This window comes from Hyla sarda, chromosome 9 (assembly GCF_029499605.1).
Source record: "Hyla sarda isolate aHylSar1 chromosome 9, aHylSar1.hap1, whole genome shotgun sequence".
NCBI lineage: Eukaryota > Metazoa > Chordata > Amphibia > Anura > Hylidae > Hyla > Hyla sarda.
Window position 1 is genome coordinate 124297732 of NC_079197.1, and position 23104 is coordinate 124320835.

At 46.8% G+C, this 23104-nt stretch overlaps 1 protein-coding gene across 2 annotated transcripts in view; it reads right to left on the reverse strand.

Annotated features, from left to right (window-relative positions):
• LOC130291698 (transmembrane 9 superfamily member 2-like) overlaps window positions 1-15060 on the reverse strand; it is a 77333-nt gene extending 62273 nt beyond the window's left edge. For both annotated transcript variants that reach the window (XM_056540817.1, XM_056540818.1), the window contains exon 1: window positions 14835-15060. In XM_056540817.1, the coding sequence (XP_056396792.1) occupies window positions 14835-14960 (126 nt within the window). In that variant the 5' untranslated portion in view covers window positions 14961-15060. The remainder of the gene's footprint in view (window positions 1-14834) is intronic.
• Between the last annotated feature and the right edge of the window lie 8044 nt (window positions 15061-23104).

The window sequence follows — 23104 nt, forward strand, 5'->3', positions numbered from 1 at the left end:
GACGTTATTTTGGACTTTGAAATTTTTTTCGTGTACGCCATTGACCGTGCGGTTTAATTAATGATATATTTTTATAGTTCGGACATTTACACACGCGGCCATACAACATATGTTTATATTTATTTTTATTTACATGTTTTTTTTTTTTATGGGAAAAGGGGGGTGATTTGAACTTTTATTAAAGGTGTACTCCGGCGTGCACTTTTTTCCTTTTATCCCGTAAAACACACTTTCTCTTACCTGCCAACGAGCCCCCGGAGCTCCGCTACACTCCGGTAAAGGTGTTTGGTCCCCGGGCTGTATTCTTCTTACTTCCTGTTAGCCCGGCACGTCACACTGAGCTTCAGCCTATCACTGGCCGAGGCGGGACATCGCTGCGGCCGGTGATAGGCTGAAGCTCCGTGTGACGTGCCGGGCTAACAGGAAGTAAGAAGAATACAGCCCGAGGACCGAACACCTGTACCGGAGCTCCGGGGGCTCGTTGGCAGGTAAGAGAAAGTGTGTTTTCTTTTATTTTGCAGCCCGGACGGGATAAAATGAGAAAAGTGTGCGCCAGACTATTCCTTTAATACCCAGCCGCGGCGATCACCGCATGCTGGCTATTAGCGGCGGCCCCCGGCTACTGAGAACAGCCGGGAGCTGCAGAGTATGGAGCGGGCACGAGTCGGAGCCCGCTCCGTACACCCAGAGCGCCGCCGCGTCAGATCCGGCCTGCCCGGCTCCACAAATGTGGAACTTGTATCTCCTGATGCCCGGGACATGCTGTTCCGGGCATCAGGAGATACAAATTCCTCATCCCTAAAAGAATCGATTCAAAAATATTTTGAATCGATTCAGTATCGCCAAGTGAAAAAAAAATCGCCATAATCGCGCGAATCGATTTTTTCTTACATCCCTAGTATACCAACATATCCTGTGTGGTGTAAATCTTTTTGTGTCGACACTTGGCAAAGTGTATAGCAGCCCGGTCAATCACATTTGAAAGCCCCCACTCGAACCATCCTTAACAATATTACATGGCCTAACATGCACAAGTATATCAGTGCTCTTTTATAGTCCTTTACTGCCATTATTCATTCCCCTACACATAAGTTGCTAGGTTGTAAGTGGATCACTAGTTCTATTAAACAGAGCAGTGTTTCCCAACCAGGGTTCCCCCAGTTGCTGCCAAACTACAACTCCCAGCATGCCCGGACAACCAAAGGCTGTTCGGGCAGGCTGGGAGTTAGTTTTGTAGCAGCTGGAGGCATCCTGGTTGGGAAACACTGACACAGGGCTTTGCTGAGGGCCCCGTTAGGGTGCATGCACACCACGTTATTGCTATACAGTTCCCGTATAAGGTTTCAAGTTAAAAACCGTACGGAACTGTATAGAAAACTGTATGCATTGACTTAACATTGTAAGCCGTATGTTAAACGCATCATCCGGTTTAGTCCGTTTTGCATCTTGTACGGTTTTGTCGTTTTTTTATTTTTTATTTTTTTTTCACTAGTACCCAAAACCGTAGACTACAACTCTTTTTGGTCCGGGTGAAAAACTGTATTAACCCCTTAAGGACTCAGGGTTTTTCCGTTTTTGCACTTTCGTTTTTTCCTCCTTACCTTTTAAAAATCATAACCCTTTCAATTTTCCACCTAAAAATCCATATTATGGCTTATTTTTTGCGTCGACAATTCTACTTTGCAGTGACATTAGTCATTTTACCCAAAAATGCACGGCGAAACAGAAAAAAAAATCATTGTGTGACAAAATCGAAAAAAAAACGCCATTTTGTAACTTTTGGGGGCTTTCGTTTCTACGCAGTGCATATTTCGGTAAAAATTACACCTTATCATTATTCTGTAGGTCCATACGGTTAAAATGATATCCTACTTATATAGGTTTGATTTTGTCGCACTTCTGGAAAAAATTATAACTACATGCAGGAAAATTTATACGTTTAAAAATGTCATCTTCTGACCCCTATAACTTTTTATTCATTTTTTAATGGTATAAAAAGTGACCAAAATACGCTTTTTTGGACTTTGGAATTTTTTTGCACGTACGCCATTGACCGTACGGCTTAATTAATGATATATTTTTATAGTTCGGACATTTACGCACGCGGCGATACCACATATGTTTATTTTTTATTTTTTTTACACTGTTTTATTTTTTTTATGGGAAAAGGGGGGTGATTCAAACTTTTATTAGGGAAGGGGTTAAATAACCTTTATTAACACTTTTTTTTTTACATTTTTTTTGCAGTGTTATAGCTACCATAGGGACCTATAACACTGCACACACTGATCTCCTATGCTGATCACTGGCGTGTATTAACACGCCTGTGATCAGCATTATCGCCGCTTGACTGCTCCTGCCTGGATCTCAGGCACGGAGCAGTCATTCGTCGATCGGACACCGGGGGGGCAGGTAAGAGCCCTCCCGGTGTCCGATCAGCTGTTCGGGACGCCGCGATTTCACCGCGGCGGTCCCGAACAGCCCGACTGAGCAGCCGGGTCACTTTCACTTTCACTTTAGAAGCGGCGGTCAGCTTTGACCGCCGCTTCTAAAGGGTTAATACCGCACATCGCCGCGATCGGCGATGTGTGGTATTAGCCGCGGGTCCCGGCCGTTGATTAGCGCCGGGACCGACGCGATATGATGCGGGATCGCGGCGCGATCCCGCTTCATATCGCGGGAGCCGGCGCAGGACGTAAATATACGTCCTGCGTCGTTAAGGGGTTAAACTGTATATATATTTTTTTTTTTGGTTTGTTATTTTTTACATGGGAGTCAATGGGAGTTGTACAGAACCGTATGTGCGTACGGTTTCATCCTTAATTTCAATCAAACAAGTGACACTTTATTCAAAATGGAGTGAAAAGTTTAAAACGTATAAAAACGGATGTAACCGGCCATCCTTTTTCAAACAGTATACGGTTTTTAACCGTACATGGGTTGAAATTTGTACACACGTTCTTGATACAGTTTAGTCCGGTTTTGAGGAATCTGTTTTTCATCAAAAACCTGATACGAGAACTGTATTGCAAACAAGTGGTGTGAATGCAGCCTAACACAAAGCACTACCATCTAAGAAGGCCATATGCTTCTTTATTACTGTACTTCTATATCCAGCTTTGCTATTATCTTGTACAGTTAAGCCATCTTGTTTGTAATGGTAGCTCAGGGGCAGTATTACTACCTCTGAACACACACTGGTGTGACCAGCCCAGAAAATACATCTGCACAGGGTTTGTATATTTCTGAATATATGGATATTGCTGAAAGAAAACTGAACTGCATTTATATTCTTAAGCGTGAATGCTAGAGATGAGCGAACTTACAGTAAATTTGATTCGTCACGAACTTCTCGGCAGTTGATGACTTTTCCTGCATAAATTAGTTCAGCTTTCAGGTGCTCCCGTGGGCTGGAAAAGGTGGATACAGTCCTAGGAGACTCTTTCCTAGGAATGTATCCACCTTTTCCAGCCCACCGGAACTCCTGAAAGCTGAACTCGTTTATGCACGATAAGCCATCAACTGCCGAGCCGAGAAGTTCGTGACAAATCAAATTTACTGTAAGTTTGCTCATCTCTAGTGAATCCGGTTGTGTACTGGCCTGGGGGATGATGTCTGTGAATACAGTTTGAGTACAATCTGGGGTTTCTAACACAGCTAAGAATGAAAAATGGAGAAATATCTTGGAACTGCATACACAGAAACAGTGAGCGATGACACATAACTAGGCTAACCTACCTCCAAGAGCAGCAGATTTATGGCCATGCTATGCAGTTATTTCAGCAATAAACTAATAGACCTTCATCCCCTATAGAGATGAACACCAGCTCACCTACTAAGCACACACATACCTGCCCTTTGTATCATGTCATCACCTTGCTGGCTAACTTCACATCTGCATCCGAGCTCCGTCACACTCACTACAGAAAAAACTGAGCTGAACAGTCCGGGGCAGAACGGACACCAAGTACTACTGACTTTGAATGCACTCCATCTTAGTGTCTGATGTTTTGCAGGATTGCGATCTGCTGTATTTTTTCCTCTGCTCAGGTCCTGCAAACGGAGCCTCAATGCAAATGTGAATGAGCCCTGACTCATGATAAACTGTTCCTAGGTATAAGGACGTTTCCTCACAACTAATCTTTGAGACACGTCATAGGGTACGTTCACACGGGCGGATTTTTTTGCTGGTTTCCCGCTGCGTATTTGAAAGTGGGCGGGCTCTTCTCGGCTGTCCGCAGCAGATTTTCCGCGGCAGAATCTACGCTGCGGCATAGGGACTGTGGCGGATTTTCGCCGCGGAAAATCTGCTGCGGACGGCCGAGAAGAGCCCGTCAAATACGCGGCAGGAAACCCACAAAAAAATCCGCCTGTGTGGACGTACCCATAAGATGGCATTTGTGTATTTCCCAACCAGAGTGCCTCCACCTGTTGCAAAACTACAGCTCCCAGCATGCCCGGACAGCCAAAGGCTGTCCGGACATGCTGGTAGTTGTAGTTTTGCAACAGCTGGAGGCACTATGGTTTGGAAACACACACATCTATACAAATATAAATATATATATATATATATATATATATATATATATATATATATATATTTTTTTTTTTTTTTTTTTTTTTTTATTCCTTTTTGTGACTTTTTAGATTAACGTTTCCTATGGAGTATAAAATGTATGTGTGATGCTATGTGGGGCCATGCCGTTCTAGTTAGGCTTGTAATAGATTTGTTGTCCTATTAGTACTACTAATGCAAGTGTTATGGTCATTATTAATATTTAGATGCCTGTTAAAAGGTTTCAGTTACTAAAATGTCCCACTATAAGGGCATCATCTATGGAAGTTGCTAGAGATGAGCGAACTTACAGTAAATTCGATTCGTCACAAACTTCTCGGCTCGGCAGTTGACAACTTTTCCTGCATAAATTAGTTCAGCTTTCCGGTGCTCCGGTGGGCTGGAAAAGGTGGATACAGTCCTAGGAGACTCTTTCCTAGGACTGTACCCACCTTTTCCAGCCCACCGGAGCATTGGAAAGCTGAACTAATTTATGCAGGAAAAGTCAGCAACCGCCGAGCCGAGAAGTTTGTGACGAATCAAATTTACTGTAAGTTCGCTCATCTCTAGAAGTTGCATGAGCAATGCATGAATGATGAGTTTGTCTACAATGTATAATATGAAAAATATATAAGCCGCATGGATCTAATTGAACCCTCTTTGGAAAATATATAATATAAAAAAAATTCAGCATAGATATGCATGGTGTGCAGATACAGAAGACAAAGATACAGGTGCTCAGTGCCCCATGAGTGGCGGTCCCAGCACACCCTGATGCCATCATCTGAAGATCGCCGAGCCCATAGGTATTCATCACACTTATTAGTATCAATTCCCTGCCCTTACCTATTAAAAATGAATATGGAATTGCAAACTTTAACATGGTCAGATAACAGTACAGAGGAGGTCATTGTGCGAGCATTTCATGTTTTACTATGTTTTAAAACTTCCTTAAAATATACTATTACATGCTAACTGGAAGCTAAGTGTATGTAAATATGTGCAGTGACTAAGGTACTATGTAACCAAAAGGAAACCAATCATCCCAATGTCACTTCCTGACACACTAGGCAGACTGTCCAGAGGTCAAATATTGCAACTCCGCCAATTTCCTTTCAGGCCCTTTTCATGCTGCATTTTTGCAGAGTCAGGAGGGGGGTATATATGGGGGGTTAAACGTAATCCTGCTCTACGGAATAGCACAGGTCTGCACTATTGCTTCCAGCAAATAAACTAAAGTTGGACCTACATATGGGATTAGTATCAGCCAGAATGCTATCGTCCAAATGATCATCATGGCAGACTAAATTGGCAAGTCAAGGAGACCTAGTTTAGGAATTTTTCACCAGGTTGAATCTGTCAGCTGTATTTGCTTCCAGGAGCCGCAGGCACTGTTGTATAGATGTTAGGGTATAAAAGAACACCATCTTTCCTGGAACTGATTGTGTTGGCTAAACCTATAAAACGTACATTTCATTTCTTAGCCAAGTGTCACAGAGGTGGGCCCAGCTACTCAAGTGCCACAGCCTAGAACACAACCTCGCCTGGCCACACCTCCCAGCTAATCCTAGATTGACTTACAAGGCTTTGTAAGTTATTTAAGAAGATGCGGGAAGGGAGGTGAGGGAAAGAAAGGAGGTGTGCTAGGCTGTGGCACTTGAGAAGCTGAGCCTGCCTCCTTGACACCTGGCTGAGAAATACATAGGCAATTTTATAAGTTTGGCAACCACCATCATCTCCAGGAAAATTACAGTTTGCTTTTACATCCTAAGGCTCCGTTCACACCATGGAATTTCAGCACAAATTCCACTTGCAGCAGACTGTTTATCTCAAAGCAATTCTGCTGTGCAGTTCACACTATGGAAGTTCCCTGGGTGGCTCTGGATTACTGTGGAAGATTTAACCCCTTAAGGACTGAGCCTTTTTTCACCTTAACCCCTTAACGACGCAGGACGTATATTTACGTTCCTGCGCCGGCTCCCGCGATATGAAGCGGGATCGCGCCGCGATCCCGCATCATATCGCGTCGGTCCCGGCGCTAATCAACGGCCGGGACCCGCGGCTAATACCACACATCGCCGATCGCGGCGATGTGCGGTATTAACCCTTTAGAAGCGGCGGTCAAAGCTGACCGCCGCTTCTAAAGTGAAAGTGACCCGGCTGCTCAGTCGGGCTGTTCGGGACCGCCGCGGTGAAATCGCGGCGTCCCGAACAGCTGATCGGACACCGGGAGGGCTCTTACCTGCCTCCCCGGTGTCCGATCGACGAATGACTGCTCCGTGCCTGAGATCCAGGCAGGAGCAGTCAAGCGCCGATAATGCTGATCACAGGCGTGTTAATGCACGCCAGTGATCAGCATTAGAGATCAGTGTGTGCAGTGTTATAGGTCCCTATGGGACCTATAACACTGCAAAAAAAATGTAAAAAAAAAGTGTTAATAAAGGTCATTTAACCCCTTCCCTAATAAAAGTTTGAATCACCCCCCTTTTCCCATAAAAAAAAATAAAACAGTGTAAAAAAAATAAAAAATAAACATATGTGGTATCGCCGCGTGCGTAAATGTCCGAACTATAAAAATATATAATTAATTAAGCCGTACGGTCAATGGCGTACGCGCAAAAAAATTCCAAAGTCCAAAAAAGCGTATTTTGGTCACTTTTTATATCATTAAAAAATGAATAAAAAGTGATCAAAAAGTCTGATCAAAACAAAAATCATACCGATAAAAACTTCAGATCACGGCGCAAAAAATGAGTCCTCATACCGCCCCGTACGTGGAAAAATAAAAAAGTTATAGGGGTCGGAAGATGACATTTTTAAACGTATAAATTTTCCTGCATGTAGTTATGATTTTTTCCAGAAGTACGACAAAATCAAACCTATAAAAGTAGGGTATCATTTTAACCGTATGGACCTACAGAATAAAGATAAGGTGTAATTTTTACCGAAATATGCACTGCGTAGAAACGAAAGCCCCCAAAAGTTACAAAATGGCGTTTTTTTTTTTATTTTGTCGCACAATGATTTTTTTTTCCGTTTCGCCGTGCATTTTTGGGTAAAATGACTAATGTCACTGCAAAGTAGAATTGGCGACGCAAAAAATAAGCCATAATATGGATTTTTAGGTGGAAAATTGAAAGGGTTATGATTTTTAAAAGGTAAGGAGGAAAAAACGAAAGTGCAAAAATGGAAAAACCCTGAGTCCTTAAGGGGTTAAAGAGTAGCTCCCACCATCTCATATTTATTTTACTCTTTCCCTACATATAGATAATCTATCCCTAACCCCCTCCCTGCCTTTAAAAACATTTTTTGGGACTTACATAGCGGTCATCTTCTGGTCTTCTTGCTTGCTGCCCTTTCCTGTCCCGGAAGCCGGCTTTCCCAGCAGGCGTCACGTTACTGACGCCTGCTAGGCAAAGACTTCCGCCCTCACTTCATCTATGCTGCGCTCGCGTCGGGAGCGCGCATAGATGATCAGCCAATCGCATGGCAGGCTGCTCCAGGGTCTCCTCCTCCCTGTTTATCTGTACATGTGATACCCGGGGAGGAGGAGTATAGGAGTAGCCTGCATAGCGACAGACACCTGCCGAGACCCGGGACCGAGAGTGTGTTTATAATGGTTAGTTTTTATTCAAAACTATTCAAAACCCTTCCCTCCTTACATAAAACCCTTTTACTTTTAATAACTTCTAGCAAAATAAATAAGACCTCAGATCAGACTTTCCCCGGCTTGTAAACTAGTAGTGGAGCATCAGCGCGGCACTGATAACTAGTGTGCGTGCGCCGTCTCCACTGCAGTGTACATGTCGGGGGGGGGGGGGTGAATGGGCTGCGCACGACTATAACCAGCCAATGCGCGCAGCCCCGGCGTTTAATGCGCTCGCTCCCGCCTGTCTGATTGACAGGCAGGGAGCGAGTGCAGTCGAAAAGAAAAAGGACCGATTTTGCCCAGCCAAAAACAGTCCTTTTTCTGGCGTGACGTCACGCCAGGCTGCAGCCGGCCACTAGGAGGGTGACCCCTAGTGGCCGGTTTATAAACGTAAATTTCACCATGAAAAAAAATAAAAAAATAAAATAATGGAAGTATATTAGAGATATGTTGTAGTACATAAGTACTACAACATATCAAAAAATAAAGTTGATGACAGTGCCCATTTAAGGACTCAGACCTTTTTTGCAATTCTGACCACTGTCACTTTATGCATTAATAACTATGATTATTCTGATTCCGAGAGTTTTTTTCATGAATACTCGACTTTACCACAGTGGTAAATTTTCCTCATTACTTGCATCCTTTCTTGGTGAAAAATCCCTAAATTTCATGAAAATGTAGAATTTTTCTAACTTTGAAACTCTCTGCTTGTAAGGAAAATGGATATTCACAATAAATTATATATTGATTCACATATACAATATGTCTACTTTATATTTGCATCATAAAGTTCACATGTTTTTACTTTTGGAAGACATCAGAGGGCTTCAAAGTTCAGCAGCAATTTTCCAGTTTTTCACAAAATTTTTTAAAATCTGAATTTTTCAGGGACCAGTTTTGAAGTGGATTTGAGGGATTTTCTTATTAGAAATACCCCATAAATGACCCCGTTATAAAAACTGCACCCCAAAAGTATTCAAAATGACATTCAGTGTGTTAACCCTTTAGGTGTTTCACAGATATAGCAGCAAAGTGAAGGAGAAAATTCAAAATCTTCATTTTTTACACTCGCATGTTCTTGTAGACCCAGTTTTTGAAATTTTACAAGCGGTAAAAGGAGCAAAAGCCCCCCAAAATTTGTAACCTAATTTCTCTCGAGTAGCGTGCGCCCAGCTGTTATGTGCGTCCAGCTGTTGCAAAACTAGAACTCCCAGAATGTAGTCTAAGTACATGCTGGGAGTTGTATTTTTGCAACAGCTGGAGGCACACTGGTTGCAAAACACTGAGTTAGGTAACAAACTGTTTCACAACCAATGTGTCTCCAGCTGTTGCAAAACTGCAACAATCAGCATGCATTGACAGCCGAAGGGCATGCTGAGATTTTTAGTTTTGCAACAGCTGGAGGCACACTGCTACAACTCCCAGCATACCCTTTGGCAGTCTGTGCATGTTGGGAGTTGTAGTTATGCAACAGCTGGATGCACACTTTTTTAAAGAAAAAATGTGCCTCCAGCTGTTGCATAACTACAACCCCTAGCATGCACAGACAACCAAAGGGCATGCTGGGAGTTTAGTTGGAACACCAGCTGTTGCAAAACTACAACTCCCAGCATGCCCTTTGGCTTTGCATGCCGAGAGTTGTTGCTAAGCAACAGCAGGAGGTGAACAGGCCTCACCTCCTGCTGTATCCTGCCACCGGGACCGCCCCCACCGATCCTGCTGCTCCTGTCGCTGCCACCAATCCTGAGGGGACCCCCGCCGGACCAGGGCAAGGTAGGAAACCCCTGCCGGCACCGATCTCCGATCACCATCCTGATCACCGCCCAGCAGGTCAATGATTGGTCAGTCGTTCCGACCGATCAATCACGTGATCGTGAGGAGGCACCCGTGCCACCTCACTCCTGCTGGGAAAGGGTGAATGGGGCTCTCTAGGACAGCCCCTTTCACCCTTTTTTTCCGGGTCACCAGAGACCTGATTGACCCAGAATAGTCGCAAATCGCCGGTCTGAATTGACGATATGGGAGGACCTCAGTACCCCACTGGGCGATATGCCGGGATGCCTGCTGAACTATATCAGCAGGCATCCCGTCCGGTCCCTGCCCGGTGAGCGGCAGGGGCCAGAAGAATGCAAGGCGTACCCATACGCCCTGAGTCCTTAAGGAATCGGAAACGGGGCCTATGGATACGCCCTGTGTCCTTAAGGGGTTAATATATTCAATCTTCCAGCAGAATCTGCCACAGAAGTTCTGACACTATGCTGCAGTGATGAGGCATAGGATGAGGCGCAGTGATTTCCTAAGAAAGAAGAATGCCCTGGGGACTACTTGCTCCTAATTTACACACAGCACAAGACAACTTATTTTCTCCATGTTCACTGCCTGTGTGAGGTGCAGAACTGCGTCCTATGCAATTCTGTGTTTACTCCTTACCCCTCAGGTGTTCGGAGACTGCCGAAAATACAGCGAGGGGAGGGGGAAGGCAGAGCTGGGCAGGACGCAACTCTGCACTTCCCTCAACTCCCTCAGCCCCGCTCCCATACACAGCTCCCTCCTCGCCCTTCCCTCAGCCCCGCTCCCATACACAGCTCCCTCCTCGCCCTTCCCTCAGCCCCGCTCCCGTACACAGCTCCCTCCTCGCCCTTCCCTCAGCCCCGCTCCCGTACACAGCTCCCTCCTCGCCCTTCCCTCAGCCCCGCTCCCATACACAGCTCCCTCCTCGCCCTTCCCTCAGCCCCGCTCCCATACACAGCTCCCTCCTCGCACTTCCCTCAGCCCCGCTCCCGTACACAGCTCCCTCCTCGCACTTCCCTCAGCCCCGCTCCCGTACACAGCTCCCTCCTCGCACTTCCCTCAGCCCCGCTCCCGTACACAGCTCCCTCCTCGCACTTCCCTCAGCCCCGCTCCCGTACACAGCTCCCTCCTCGCACTTCCCTCAGCCCCGCTCCCATACACAGCTCTCTCCTCGCACTTCCCTCAGCCCCGCTCCCGTACACAGCTCCCTCCTCGCACTTCCCTCAGCCCAGCTCCCATACACAGCTCCCTCCTCGCCCTTCCCTCAGCCCCGCTCCCATACACAGCTCCCTCCTCGCACTTCCCTCAGCCCCGCTCCCATACACAGCTCCCTCCTCGCACTTCCCTCAGCCCCGCTCCCGTACACAGCTCCCTCCTCGCACTTCCCTCAGCCCCGCTCCCATACACAGCTCCCTCCTCGCACTTCCCTCAGCCCCGCTCCCGTACACAGCTCCCTCCTCGCACTTCCCTCAGCCCCGCTCCCGTACACAGCTCCCTCCTCGCACTTCCCTCAGCCCCGCTCCCATACACAGCTCTCTCCTCGCACTTCCCTCAGCCCCGCTCCCGTACACAGCTCCCTCCTCGCACTTCCCTCAGCCCAGCTCCCATACACAGCTCCCTCCTCGCCCTTCCCTGAGCCCCGCTCCCATACACAGCTCCCTCCTCGCCCTTCCCTGAGCCCCGCTCCCGTACACAGCTCCCTCCTCGCCCTTCCCTCAGCCCCGCTCCCATACACAGCTCCCTCCTCGCCCTTCCCTCAGCCCCGCTCCCATACACAGCTCCCTCCTCGCCCTTCCCTCAGCCCCACTCCCATACACAGCTCCCTCCTCGCCCTTCCCTCAGCCCCGCTCCCATACACAGCTCCCTCCTCGCCCTTCCCTGAGCCCCGCTCCCGTACACAGCTCCCTCCTCGCACTTCCCTCAGCCCCGCTCCCGTACACAGTTCTCTACTCGCACTTCCCTCAGCCCCGCTCCCGTACACAGTTCTCTACTCGCACTTCCCTCAGCCCCGCTCCCATACACAGTTCCCTCCTCGCACTTCCCTGAGCCCCGCTCCCGTACACAGCTCCCTCCTCTCCCTTCCCTCAGCCCCGCTCCCGTACACAGCTCCCTCCTCGCCCTTCCCTGAGCCCCGCTCCCGTACACAGCTCCCTCCTCGCACTTCCCTCAGCCCCGCTCCCGTACACAGTTCTCTACTCGCACTTCCCTCAGCCCCGCTCCCGTACACAGTTCTCTACTCGCACTTCCCTCAGCCCCGCTCCCATACACAGTTCCCTCCTCGCACTTCCCTGAGCCCCGCTCCCGTACACAGCTCCCTCCTCTCCCTTCCCTCAGCCCCGCTCCCGTACACAGCTCCCTCCTCGCCCTTCCCTGAGCCCCGCTCCCGTACACAGCTCCCTCCTCGCACTTCCCTCAGCCCCGCTCCCATACACAGCTCCCTCCTCGCACTTCCCTCAGCCCCGCTCCCGTACACAGCTCCCTCCTCGCACTTCCCTCAGCCCCGCTCCCATACACAGCTCTCTCCTCGCACTTCCCTCAGCCCCGCTCCCGTACACAGCTCCCTCCTCGCACTTCCCTCAGCCCAGCTCCCATACACAGCTCCCTCCTCGCCCTTCCCTGAGCCCCGCTCCCATACACAGCTCCCTCCTCGCCCTTCCCTGAGCCCCGCTCCCGTACACAGCTCCCTCCTCGCCCTTCCCTCAGCCCCGCTCCCATACACAGCTCCCTCCTCGCCCTTCCCTCAGCCCCGCTCCCATACACAGCTCCCTCCTCGCCCTTCCCTCAGCCCCACTCCCATACACAGCTCCCTCCTCGCCCTTCCCTCAGCCCCGCTCCCATACACAGCTCCCTCCTCGCCCTTCCCTGAGCCCCGCTCCCGTACACAGCTCCCTCCTCGCACTTCCCTCAGCCCCGCTCCCGTACACAGTTCTCTACTCGCACTTCCCTCAGCCCCGCTCCCGTACACAGTTCTCTACTCGCACTTCCCTCAGCCCCGCTCCCATACACAGTTCCCTCCTCGCACTTCCCTGAGCCCCGCTCCCGTACACAGCTCCCTCCTCTCCCTTCCCTCAGCCCCGCTCCCGTACACAGCTCCCTCCTCGCCCTTCCCTGAGCCCCGCTCCCGTACACAGCTCCCTCCTCGCACTTCCCTCAGCCCCGCTCCCGTACACAGTTCTCTACTCGCACTTCCCTCAGCCCCGCTCCCGTACACAGTTCTCTACTCGCACTTCCCTCAGCCCCGCTCCCATACACAGTTCCCTCCTCGCACTTCCCTGAGCCCCGCTCCCGTACACAGCTCCCTCCTCTCCCTTCCCTCAGCCCCGCTCCCGTACACAGCTCCCTCCTCGCCCTTCCCTGAGCCCCGCTCCCGTACACAGCTCCCTCCTCGCACTTCCCTCAGCCCCGCTCCCATACACAGCTCCCTCCTCGCACTTCCCTCAGCCCCGCTCCCATACACAGCTCCCTCCTCGCACTTCCCTCAGCCCCGCTCCCAGCTTCCTCCTTGCACCTCCTTCAGCAGAAAGGATGTAGATCTGCACACAGCCCCGCTCCAGTCATGGGGACATAGATCTACGTTCCCATTACCGGAGCTGGGCTGTGCACATCTACGTCCCTCCTGTCATAACCGGAGCGGGGCTGTGCACATCTACGTCCCTCCTGTCATAACCGGAGCTGGGCTGTGCACATCTACGTCCCTCCTGTCATAACCGGAGCTGGGCTGTGCACATCTACGTCCCTCCTGTCATAACCGGAGGGGGGCTGTGCACATCTACGTCCCCATGATAGGAAGGGGGGGCTGTGTGAAGAGTTGTATCCTGTCCAGCTCTGCCTTCCCCTTGCTGTATCTTCTGCAATCTCCGGACAGCTGAGGGGAGGAGCGAACGCAGAACTGCATAGGACTCAAGTCTGCACATAACAATGGCCCTAAAGCCATATAGGAATAGTAGGCAATCTGATTTTAAACTATAATCTGTTGTCAATGGTTATATATGGTAAAATCTGATGACAAGTCCCCTTTAAACTTTCAACAGCAAAACAAGAAGACCAATATAACATGTACAGACATCTATGGAAATAAGAAGCCACATAACTATAGTCAAATAAACCCTACATGTCACAATCCACCAGGTGACGCCCCATACTTGCTGGTTACATAACTTGATTTTTCTTTAATCACACTGTCGAGATCACTATAAGTAGTGTGCGGGTGCAAGGAAAAAGCGATGTCTACTTGAGTGCAACATGGAGAAAAAAATATTATGGTCTGCGAATGATCTGTTGCAAAACTACCACTCCCAGCATGCCCGAACAGCCAACGGCTGTTCGGGCATGCTGGGAGTGGTAGTTTTGCAACAACTAGAGGTTTAGAGACTGCTGCTCCAGGAACACAACACAACATATTCCAGTGGTATGTCACCTGTATATTAAAAGGTATGCCAATTCTTTATATATATATATATATATATATATATATACACACACATTTAATTTTTTTTTCTTTCATTTTGCACCCCCTAAAAGTGCCAAGAACATATACATTCGGGAAACAGAAGGAGGATTGTCTTTAGTATTTTAACGTTCAGTCGATTAAAGTGAGGTACGCTGTGGTATACGTTGGCATACCATTTTTGGCAATTTTTCACCAACACACCAGCAAACCCACAGTAAGGCTGTGCTGTACTGTACTCCTGGCTGCTATAAGTCCCTCCAAGTCCAAAATAGTCTTGGGTAAAGCAGGGTACAGCCCCTGGTTCACCTGTAGGTCACATGACGCAGCCCCGTACACAACACCACATATGTACCTGAGCCCCGCCCCCTCCCCCCCCCCGCACTCACCTTGCAGTTATCCTTCTCTTTTCCCTCCTCACAGAAACTTACAGGAGCCAGACCCGGAAGATAAAAAGCCGAGCACCAGCCTGTACACAGGAGCAGCCCGAATGCTGCCAGTAACCAAGACCCCATCCTGCTCCACCGGTCCGGCCGTACTCACACAGATTGATGACGGAAGTTAGCTCGTGACGCTGCGCCGCTGCTAGGTGTTCGGCGCTACGCGGGGTGTGACGTCATTACGCAGCGTGCGCGTTCACGCACTCTGTGAACGCTGCCTTGTGGGGGGGGGGCGTCGCCGTCAGAACGAGGTTTTCTGCTGCTGCTGAACTAGTGGAAAGCTCAAAGGGGAAGTCCATCATTCATTTTGGAAACTATTTTGTTTCCAAGTTTGTTGCTTGTGTTCAGCGCAGGCACTTTGGGGGAAATTTATCAAAACCTGTGTAGAGGAGGAAGGGGTGCAGTTGCCCCTAGCAACTTACAAGATGGCTTCTTTCATTTTTCAGAGGCCGTGATTAAAAATGAAAGAAGCGATCTGATTGGTTGCTATGGACAACTGCACCACTCTTCCTCTACGCAGGTTTTGATACATCTCCCCCTTTTTGCGCAAACACTTTACAACTTTTTTGCCTTTTAAATTTACAACCTGCAACTTTTTAGCTTGATGCAGGTAGGTCTGCCATGGTGCAAGGCAGACCACACTTGAAAACCTGACAAATTACAGGCATAAAAGCCTTCACTCAAGGAAGTTGCAGGCGTAGTTCAGCTTTCATGTGCTCAGGTGGGCCGGAGACTCTCTCCTAGAACTGTATCCACCTTTACCAGAGCACCTTAAAGGGGTACTCCGATGGAAAACTTTTTTTTTTTAAATCAACTGGTGCCAGAAAGTTAAACAGATTTGTAAATCACTTCTATAAAAAAAAATCTTAATCCTTTCTGTATTTATTAGCTGCTGAATACTACAGCGGAAATTCTTTTCTTTTTGGAACACAGAGCTCTCGGCTGACATCTCTGTCCATTTTAGGAACTGTCCAGAGCAACATATGTTTGCTATGGGGATTTTCTCCTACTCTGTATAGTTCCTAAAATGGACAGAGATGTCAGCAGAGAGCACTGTGGTCATGATGTCAGCAAAGAGCTCTGTGTTCCAAAAATAAAAGAATTTCCTCTGTAGTATTCAGCAGCTAATAGGTACTGGAAGGATTAAGATTTTTTTAATAGAAGTAATTTGCAAATCTGTTTAACTTTTTGGCACCAGTTGATAAAAATAAAATTAAAGTTTTCCTACCCTTAAGGACCCTTGACGTACGCCTACATCATGACACCCTGGTACTTAAGGACCCATGACGTACGCGTACATCATGGAGAATTCCGGCCCCCTGCCGCATGCCGGGCGGGGATCAGACCGGGATGCCTGCTGAAATCATTGTAGTTTTGAAAGAGCTGGAGGTTTGCCCAAATTTTTCGCCGCAGTGCAAACTGCTAGCGGGAAACTCACCGTATAACGCCAGTGTGAATGTACCCTAAAAACACTACACTTAATAAAGAGTAAAACACTACATATATACCCCCTTACACTGTCCCCCCCCCCCCCCCCCAAATAAAAATGAAAAACGTATTGTACGGCAGTGTTTCCAAAACTGAGCCTCCAGCTGTTGCAAAACGACAACTCCCAGCATTTCCAGACAGCCACTGACTGTCCAGGCATGCTGGGAATTTCGCAACAGCTGGAGGCACCCTGTTTGGGAATCACTAGTGTAGAATACCCCTATGTCCACCCCTATGCAATCCCTAATTTAGTCCTCAAATGCGCATTGCTCTCTCACTTCAGAGCCCTAATGGGGTATTTCCATACTCGGGAGAAATTGCACTACAAATTTTGGGGGGCTTTCTCTCCTTTTACCTCTTATGAAAAGGAAAAGTTGGGGGCTGCACCAGCTTGTTAGTGTAAAAAAATAAAAAATTTTACACTAAAATGCTGGTGTTGCCCCATATTTTAAAAGGAAAAAAAGACCCCCAAAAATTGTAACGCAATTTCTCCTGAATATGGAGATACCCCATATATTGGCGTAAAATGCTCTGCGGGCGCACAACAAGGCTCAGGAGTGAGAGTGCACTATGTACATTTGAGGACTAAATTGGTGATTTGCACAGGGGTGGCTGATTTTACAGCTGTTCTGACATAAACGCAAAAAAGAAATACCCACATTTGACCCCATTTTGGAAACTACACCCCTCACGTAATGTAATAAGGGGTACAGTGAGCATTTACGCCCCACAGGTGTCTGACAGATTTTTGGAACAGTGGTCCGTGAAAATAAAAAATGTAATTTTTCATTTGCACAGCCCACTGTTCCAAAGATCTGTCAAACACCAGTGGGGTGTGAATACTCACTGCACCCCTTATTAAATTCTGTGAGGGGTGTACTTTCCAAAATGGGGTCACATGTGGGGGGGTCCACTGTTCTGGAACCACGGGGGGCTTTGTAAACGCACATGGCCCCTGACTTCCATTCCAAACAATTTTTTTCCCAAAACAAAAAATTAGCGCTCATACCGCCCCATACGCGGAAAAATAAAAAAATAATAGGGGTCAGAAGATGACAATTTTAAACTTATACATTTCCGTGCATGTAGTTATGATTTTTTCCAGAAGTACGACAATATCCAACCTATATAATTTGGGTATCATTTTAATCGTATGGATCTACAGAATAAAGAGAAGGTGTCATTTTTACCGAAAAATGTACTGTGTAGAAACGGAAGCCCCCAAAAGTTACAAAATGGCATTTTTTTTCTCAATTTTGTCTCACAATGATTTTTTTTCTATTTCACCGTAGATTTTTGGGTAAAATGACTGATGTCATTACAAAGAAGAATTGGTGGCACAAAAAATAAGCCATGATATGGATTTTTAGGTGCAAAATTGAAAGAGTTATGATTTAAGGAGGAAAAAACGAAAATGCAAAAACGGAAAAACCCCGAGTCCTTAACCCCTTCATGACCCAGCCCATTTTCACCTTCATGACCTGGGCATTTTTTGAAAATCTGACCACTGTCACTTTAAACATTAATAACTCTGGAATGCTTTTACTTATCATTATGATTCCGATATTGTTTTTTCGTGACATATTCTACTTTATTTTATCGGTAAAATTTCACTGATATTTGTATCCTTTCTTGGTAAAAAATCTAAAAATTTCATGAAAATTTTGTAAATTTAGCATTTTTCTAACTTTGAAAGTCTCTGCTTGAAAGGAAAATGGATATTCCAAACAAATTACATATTGATTCACATATACAATATGTCTACTTTGTGTTTGCATAAAAAAATTGACAAGTTTTTACTTTTGGAAGACACCAGAGGGCTTCAAAGTTCCGCAGCAATTTTCCAATTTTTCTCAAGATTTTCAAAATCGTAATTTTTCAGGGCCCAGTTCAGGTTGGAAGTGGATTTTAAGGATCTTCATATTAGAAATACCCCATAAATGACCCCATTATAAAAACTGCACCCCCCAAAGTATTCAAAATGACATTCAGTAAGTGTTTTAACCCTTTAGGTGTTTCACAGGAATAGCAGCAAAGTGAAGGAGAAAATTCGAAATCTTCATTTTTTACACTCGCATTTTCTTGTAGACCCAATTTTTGAATTTTTACAAGGGGTAAAAGGAGAGAAATCACCCTAAAATTGGTAACCCAATTTCTCTCGAGTAAGGAATTACCTCATATGTGTATGTCAAGTGTTCGGCGGGCGCAGTAGAGGGCTCAGAAGGGAAGGAGCGACAATGGGATTTTGGAGAGTGAGTTTTTCTGAAAGGGTTTTTGGGGGGCATGTCCCATTTAGGAAGCCCCTATGGTGCCAGAACAGTGGACCCCCCCCCACATGTGACCCCATTTTGGAAACTATACCCCTCATGGAATTTAATAAGGGGTGCAGTGAGCATTTACACCCCACTGGCGTTTGACAGATATTTGAAACAGTGGACTGTGCAAATCAAAAATTTTATTTTTCATTTTCACAGACCACTGTTCCAAAAATCTGTCATACACCAGTGGGGTGTAAATGCTCACTGCACCCCTTATTACATTCAGTGAGGGGTGTAGCTTCCAAAATGGGGTCACATGTGGATATTTATTGTTTTGCGTTTGTCAGAACTGCTGTAACAATCAGCCACCCCTGTGCAAATCGCCTCAAATGTACATGGCGCACTCTCCCTTCTGGGCCTTGTTGTGCGCCCCCAGAGCACTTTGCGCCAACATATGGGGTATCTCCTTACTCAGGAGAAATTGCGTTACAAATTTAGATGGTCTTTTTTCCCTTTTACCTCTTGTGAAAATGAAAAGTATAGGGCAACACCAGCATGTCAGTGTAAAAAATTTATTTTTTTACACTAACATGCTGGTGTAGACCCCAACTTCACCTTTTCATAAGGGGTTAAAGAAGAAAAAGCCCCCCAAAATTTGTAAGGCAATTTCTCCCGAGTACGGCGATACCCCATATGTGTCCCAAAACTGTTGCCCTGAAATACGACAGGGCTCCAAAGTGAGAGAGCGCCATGCGCATTTGAGGCCTGAATTAGGGATTTGCATAGGGGTGGACATAGGGGTATTCTACGCCAGTGATTCCCAAACAGGGTGCCTCCAGCTGTTGCAAAACTCCCAGCATGCCTGGACAGTCAATGGCTGTCCGGCAATACTGGGAGTTATTATTTTGCAACAGCTGGAGGCTCCGTTTTGGAAACAGTAGCGTACCAGACGTTTTTCATTTTTTGGGGGGAGGGGGGCTGTGTAGGGGTATGTGTATATGTAGTGTTTTTTACTTTTTATTTTAGGTTAGTGTCAGTGTAGTGTAGTGTTTTTAGGGTACAGTCACATGGGCAGAGGTTCACAGCAAGTTTGCCGCTGGAAGTTTGAGCTGCAGCGCAAAATTTGCGCCATCTCAAACTTGCAGCACTCACTGTAAACCTCCGCCCATGTGAGTGTACCCTGTACATTCACATTGGGGGGAGGGGGCAAACATCCAGCTGTTGCAAACTCCGAGCATGCCCTTTGGCTGTCCATGCATGCTGGGAATTGTAGTTTTGCAACAGCTGGAGGAACACTGGTTTGGAAACACTAAGTTAAGTAATAAACTTTCAAGTGTTTTGCAACCAAACTTAGTGTTTCCAAACCAGTGTGCCTCCAGCTGTTGCAAAACTACAACTCCCAGCATGCATGGTCTGTCAGTGCATGCTGGGAGTTATAGTTTTGCAACAATTGCAACAGCTGGAGGCACTGAGGTAGGAAACGGACAATGTTTCCCAACTAGTGTGCCTCCAGTTGTTGCAAAACTACAACTCCCAGCATGCCCAGACTGCCAAGGCATGCTGGAAGTTGTAGTTCGGCAATATCTGAAGGATCAGATGTTGCCGAACTACAACTTACAGCATGCTTGGGCAGTCTGGGCATGCTGGGAGTTGTAGTTTTGCAACATCTGGAGGTCCACAGTTTGGAGACCACTGTATAATGGTCTCCAATCTGTGCTCTTCCAGATGTTAGAGAACTACAACTCCCAGCATGCCTGGACAGACTGAGCATGCTGAGATTTGTAGTTTTGCAACATCTGGAAGAGCACAGATTGGAGACCATTATACAGTGGTCTCCAAACTGTGGACCTCCAGATGTTGCAAAACTACAACTCCCAGCATGCCCAGAAAGCCAAAGGCTGTCTGGGCATGCTGGGAGTTGCAGTTTTGAAACTCTCAGAGGCAGCAGTGAGATCGCTTTACGGCGATCTCACTGCTGCCAATGAAGATGCTGCACTGCTGCCGGAAACTCACCTCCGGGACTCAGCGCAGCCGGGACCGCACGGAGGACGCCGGGACCGCACGGAGGACGCCGGGACCGCTCGGGACACCGCTCCGACGGGTAAGTGACGCCGGGGGACGGGTCAGGGACACTTAGCAGAGCGGTGTGTGTCCCGATCCCCGTGATCTGGACTCACACACCGCGCTGCTAAGTATTCTCATAGCGAAACGCTGCTATCAGCTAGTCAGATTTGACCAGCTGATAGCAGCGATCGCTGGGGGGGGTGGGGGACGAAACCCCCCGTGGTCGCACGGTAAGAAGCCACCATCTTTCCGGGCGCTGCGGGATGCCGCGAGTAGTGGCAGTAATGTCCATGATGTACCTGTATGTCATGGGTCGGGAACACCTTGCCACCCATGACGTACAGGTATGTCATAGGTCGGGAAGGGGTTAAGGGGTTAAAGCTGAACTAATTTATGCAGGCTTAAGTCAGCAACCGCCAAGCTGCAAGGTTCGTGACTAATCGAATTACTGTAACTTCACTCATCTCTAGTTGTTTTGCACCATAGTTATCAAATGCTGTGAGATGTTTTGATGGCAAAACGTCAAAAAACTACCACCGAAAAAAAGGCATAAAAAATCAAGTTAGAGCACTACTTTTTGTAAATTAATAGTTGTGTGTAGTAGAAGGCTTTTCTTGTCTGTTTTTTTTTCCTTTGTGGTGATCCATCATAGTTACGTAAATTCACATGTGCTTTAACCCCTTAACCTCTTAAGGACCCAGGACGTATGAGTACGTTCAAGGACCCAGGACGTATGGGTACGTCCTAGGTCCCGGCCCTGCGATATAACGCAGGGTCACACGGTGACCCCGCATCATATCACGGCGGGCCCGGCGTCATAGTGAAGCCGGGACCCGCCTCTAATAGTGAGCGGCATTGATCGCGGTTAAAAACGGCTATAATCGCGGCATCCCGAACAGCTGTAGCACAGGAGGAAGGTCTCTTACCTTCTCCTGTGCTGTCCGATCGCCGAATGAATGCTTTAAGCCTGAGATCCAGGCTTGAGCATTCAATCGCCGAAAACACTGATTGATCCATTCCTATGGAGATGAATCAATCAGTGTAAAAGATCAGTTAATGCAATGTTATAGCCCCTTATAGGAGCTATAATATTGCATAAGAAAAGTGTAAAAAAAAAAATCATTAACCCTTTCAATTATCCCTTCCCCTAATAAAAGTTAGAATCACCCGGCATTTCCAAGAATAAAAAAAAACACAGTGTAAATAAAAATAAAAATACACATATGTGGTATCGCCGCGTGTGGAAATGTCCGAATTATAAAAATATACCGCTGTTTAAACCGCACGTTCAATGGCGTACGCGCAAAAAAATTCCAAAGTCCAAAATAGCGCATTTTTGATCACTTTTTATACCACAAAAAAGTGAATAAAAAGTGATCAAAAAGTCTGATCAGAACAAAAATGGTACCGCTAAAAACTTCAGATCACGGCGCATATCGCCCTGAACACAGAAAAATTAAAAAGTTATAGGGATCGGAAGATGACCATTTTAAACGTATACATTTTCCTGCATGTATTCATGATTTTTTTCTGAAGTGATACAAAATCAAACCTATACAAGTAGGATATCATTTTAACCGTATGGACCTACAAAATAAAGATAAGGTATCATTTTTGCCGAAATATGCACCGAGTAGAAACGGAAGCCCCCAAAACTTACAAAATAGTGTTTTTTCATCAATTTTGTGGCACATTGATTTTTTTCCCCGTTTTACAGTAGATTTTTGGATAAAATGACTAATGTCTTTACAAAGTAAAAATAAGCAATCATATAGATTTTTAGGTGAAAATTTTAAAGAGTTATGATTTTTTAAAGTTAAGGAGGAAAAATTGAAAATGAAAAAACGGAAAAAGCCCGGGTCCTTAAGAGGTTAAGGACACAGCCCATTTTGACCTTAAAGGACAACTGCAATGGAAAGCACTTATCCCCTATACACAGGATAGGGGATAAGTGTTTGATCGAGGGGAGTCCGACCACTGGGACAGAGATTGTTGTGGTCAGGCAGAAAGGAAATTCAAAAAGATAAGAACTTCCTGTGGATTATACAGCAGCTGATAAGTACTGGAAGGATTAAGGTTTTTTTCATCGAATTTACAAATCTGTTTAACTTTCTAGCACCATTTTATTAAAAAAAAAAAAAAAGTTTTCCAGTTGAGTACCCCTTTAACCTGTTGGGGACCGAGGGCGTACTGGTACTTCTGTACGCCCTCCATGTTTCCGATCACCACCGCTCGCCAGGCGGTGATGGGACCGGGTTGCCTTTTGATATCTATCAGCAGGCATCCCGTGGCAATGCCTAGGAGGGTCATGAAAAAAATTGCGGGGAACGGCGAAAATCGCCGGTCAATTCAGACCGGCGATTTGCAGCAATTCCGGGCCAATCGGGTCACTGGTGACCCGATCGCCCA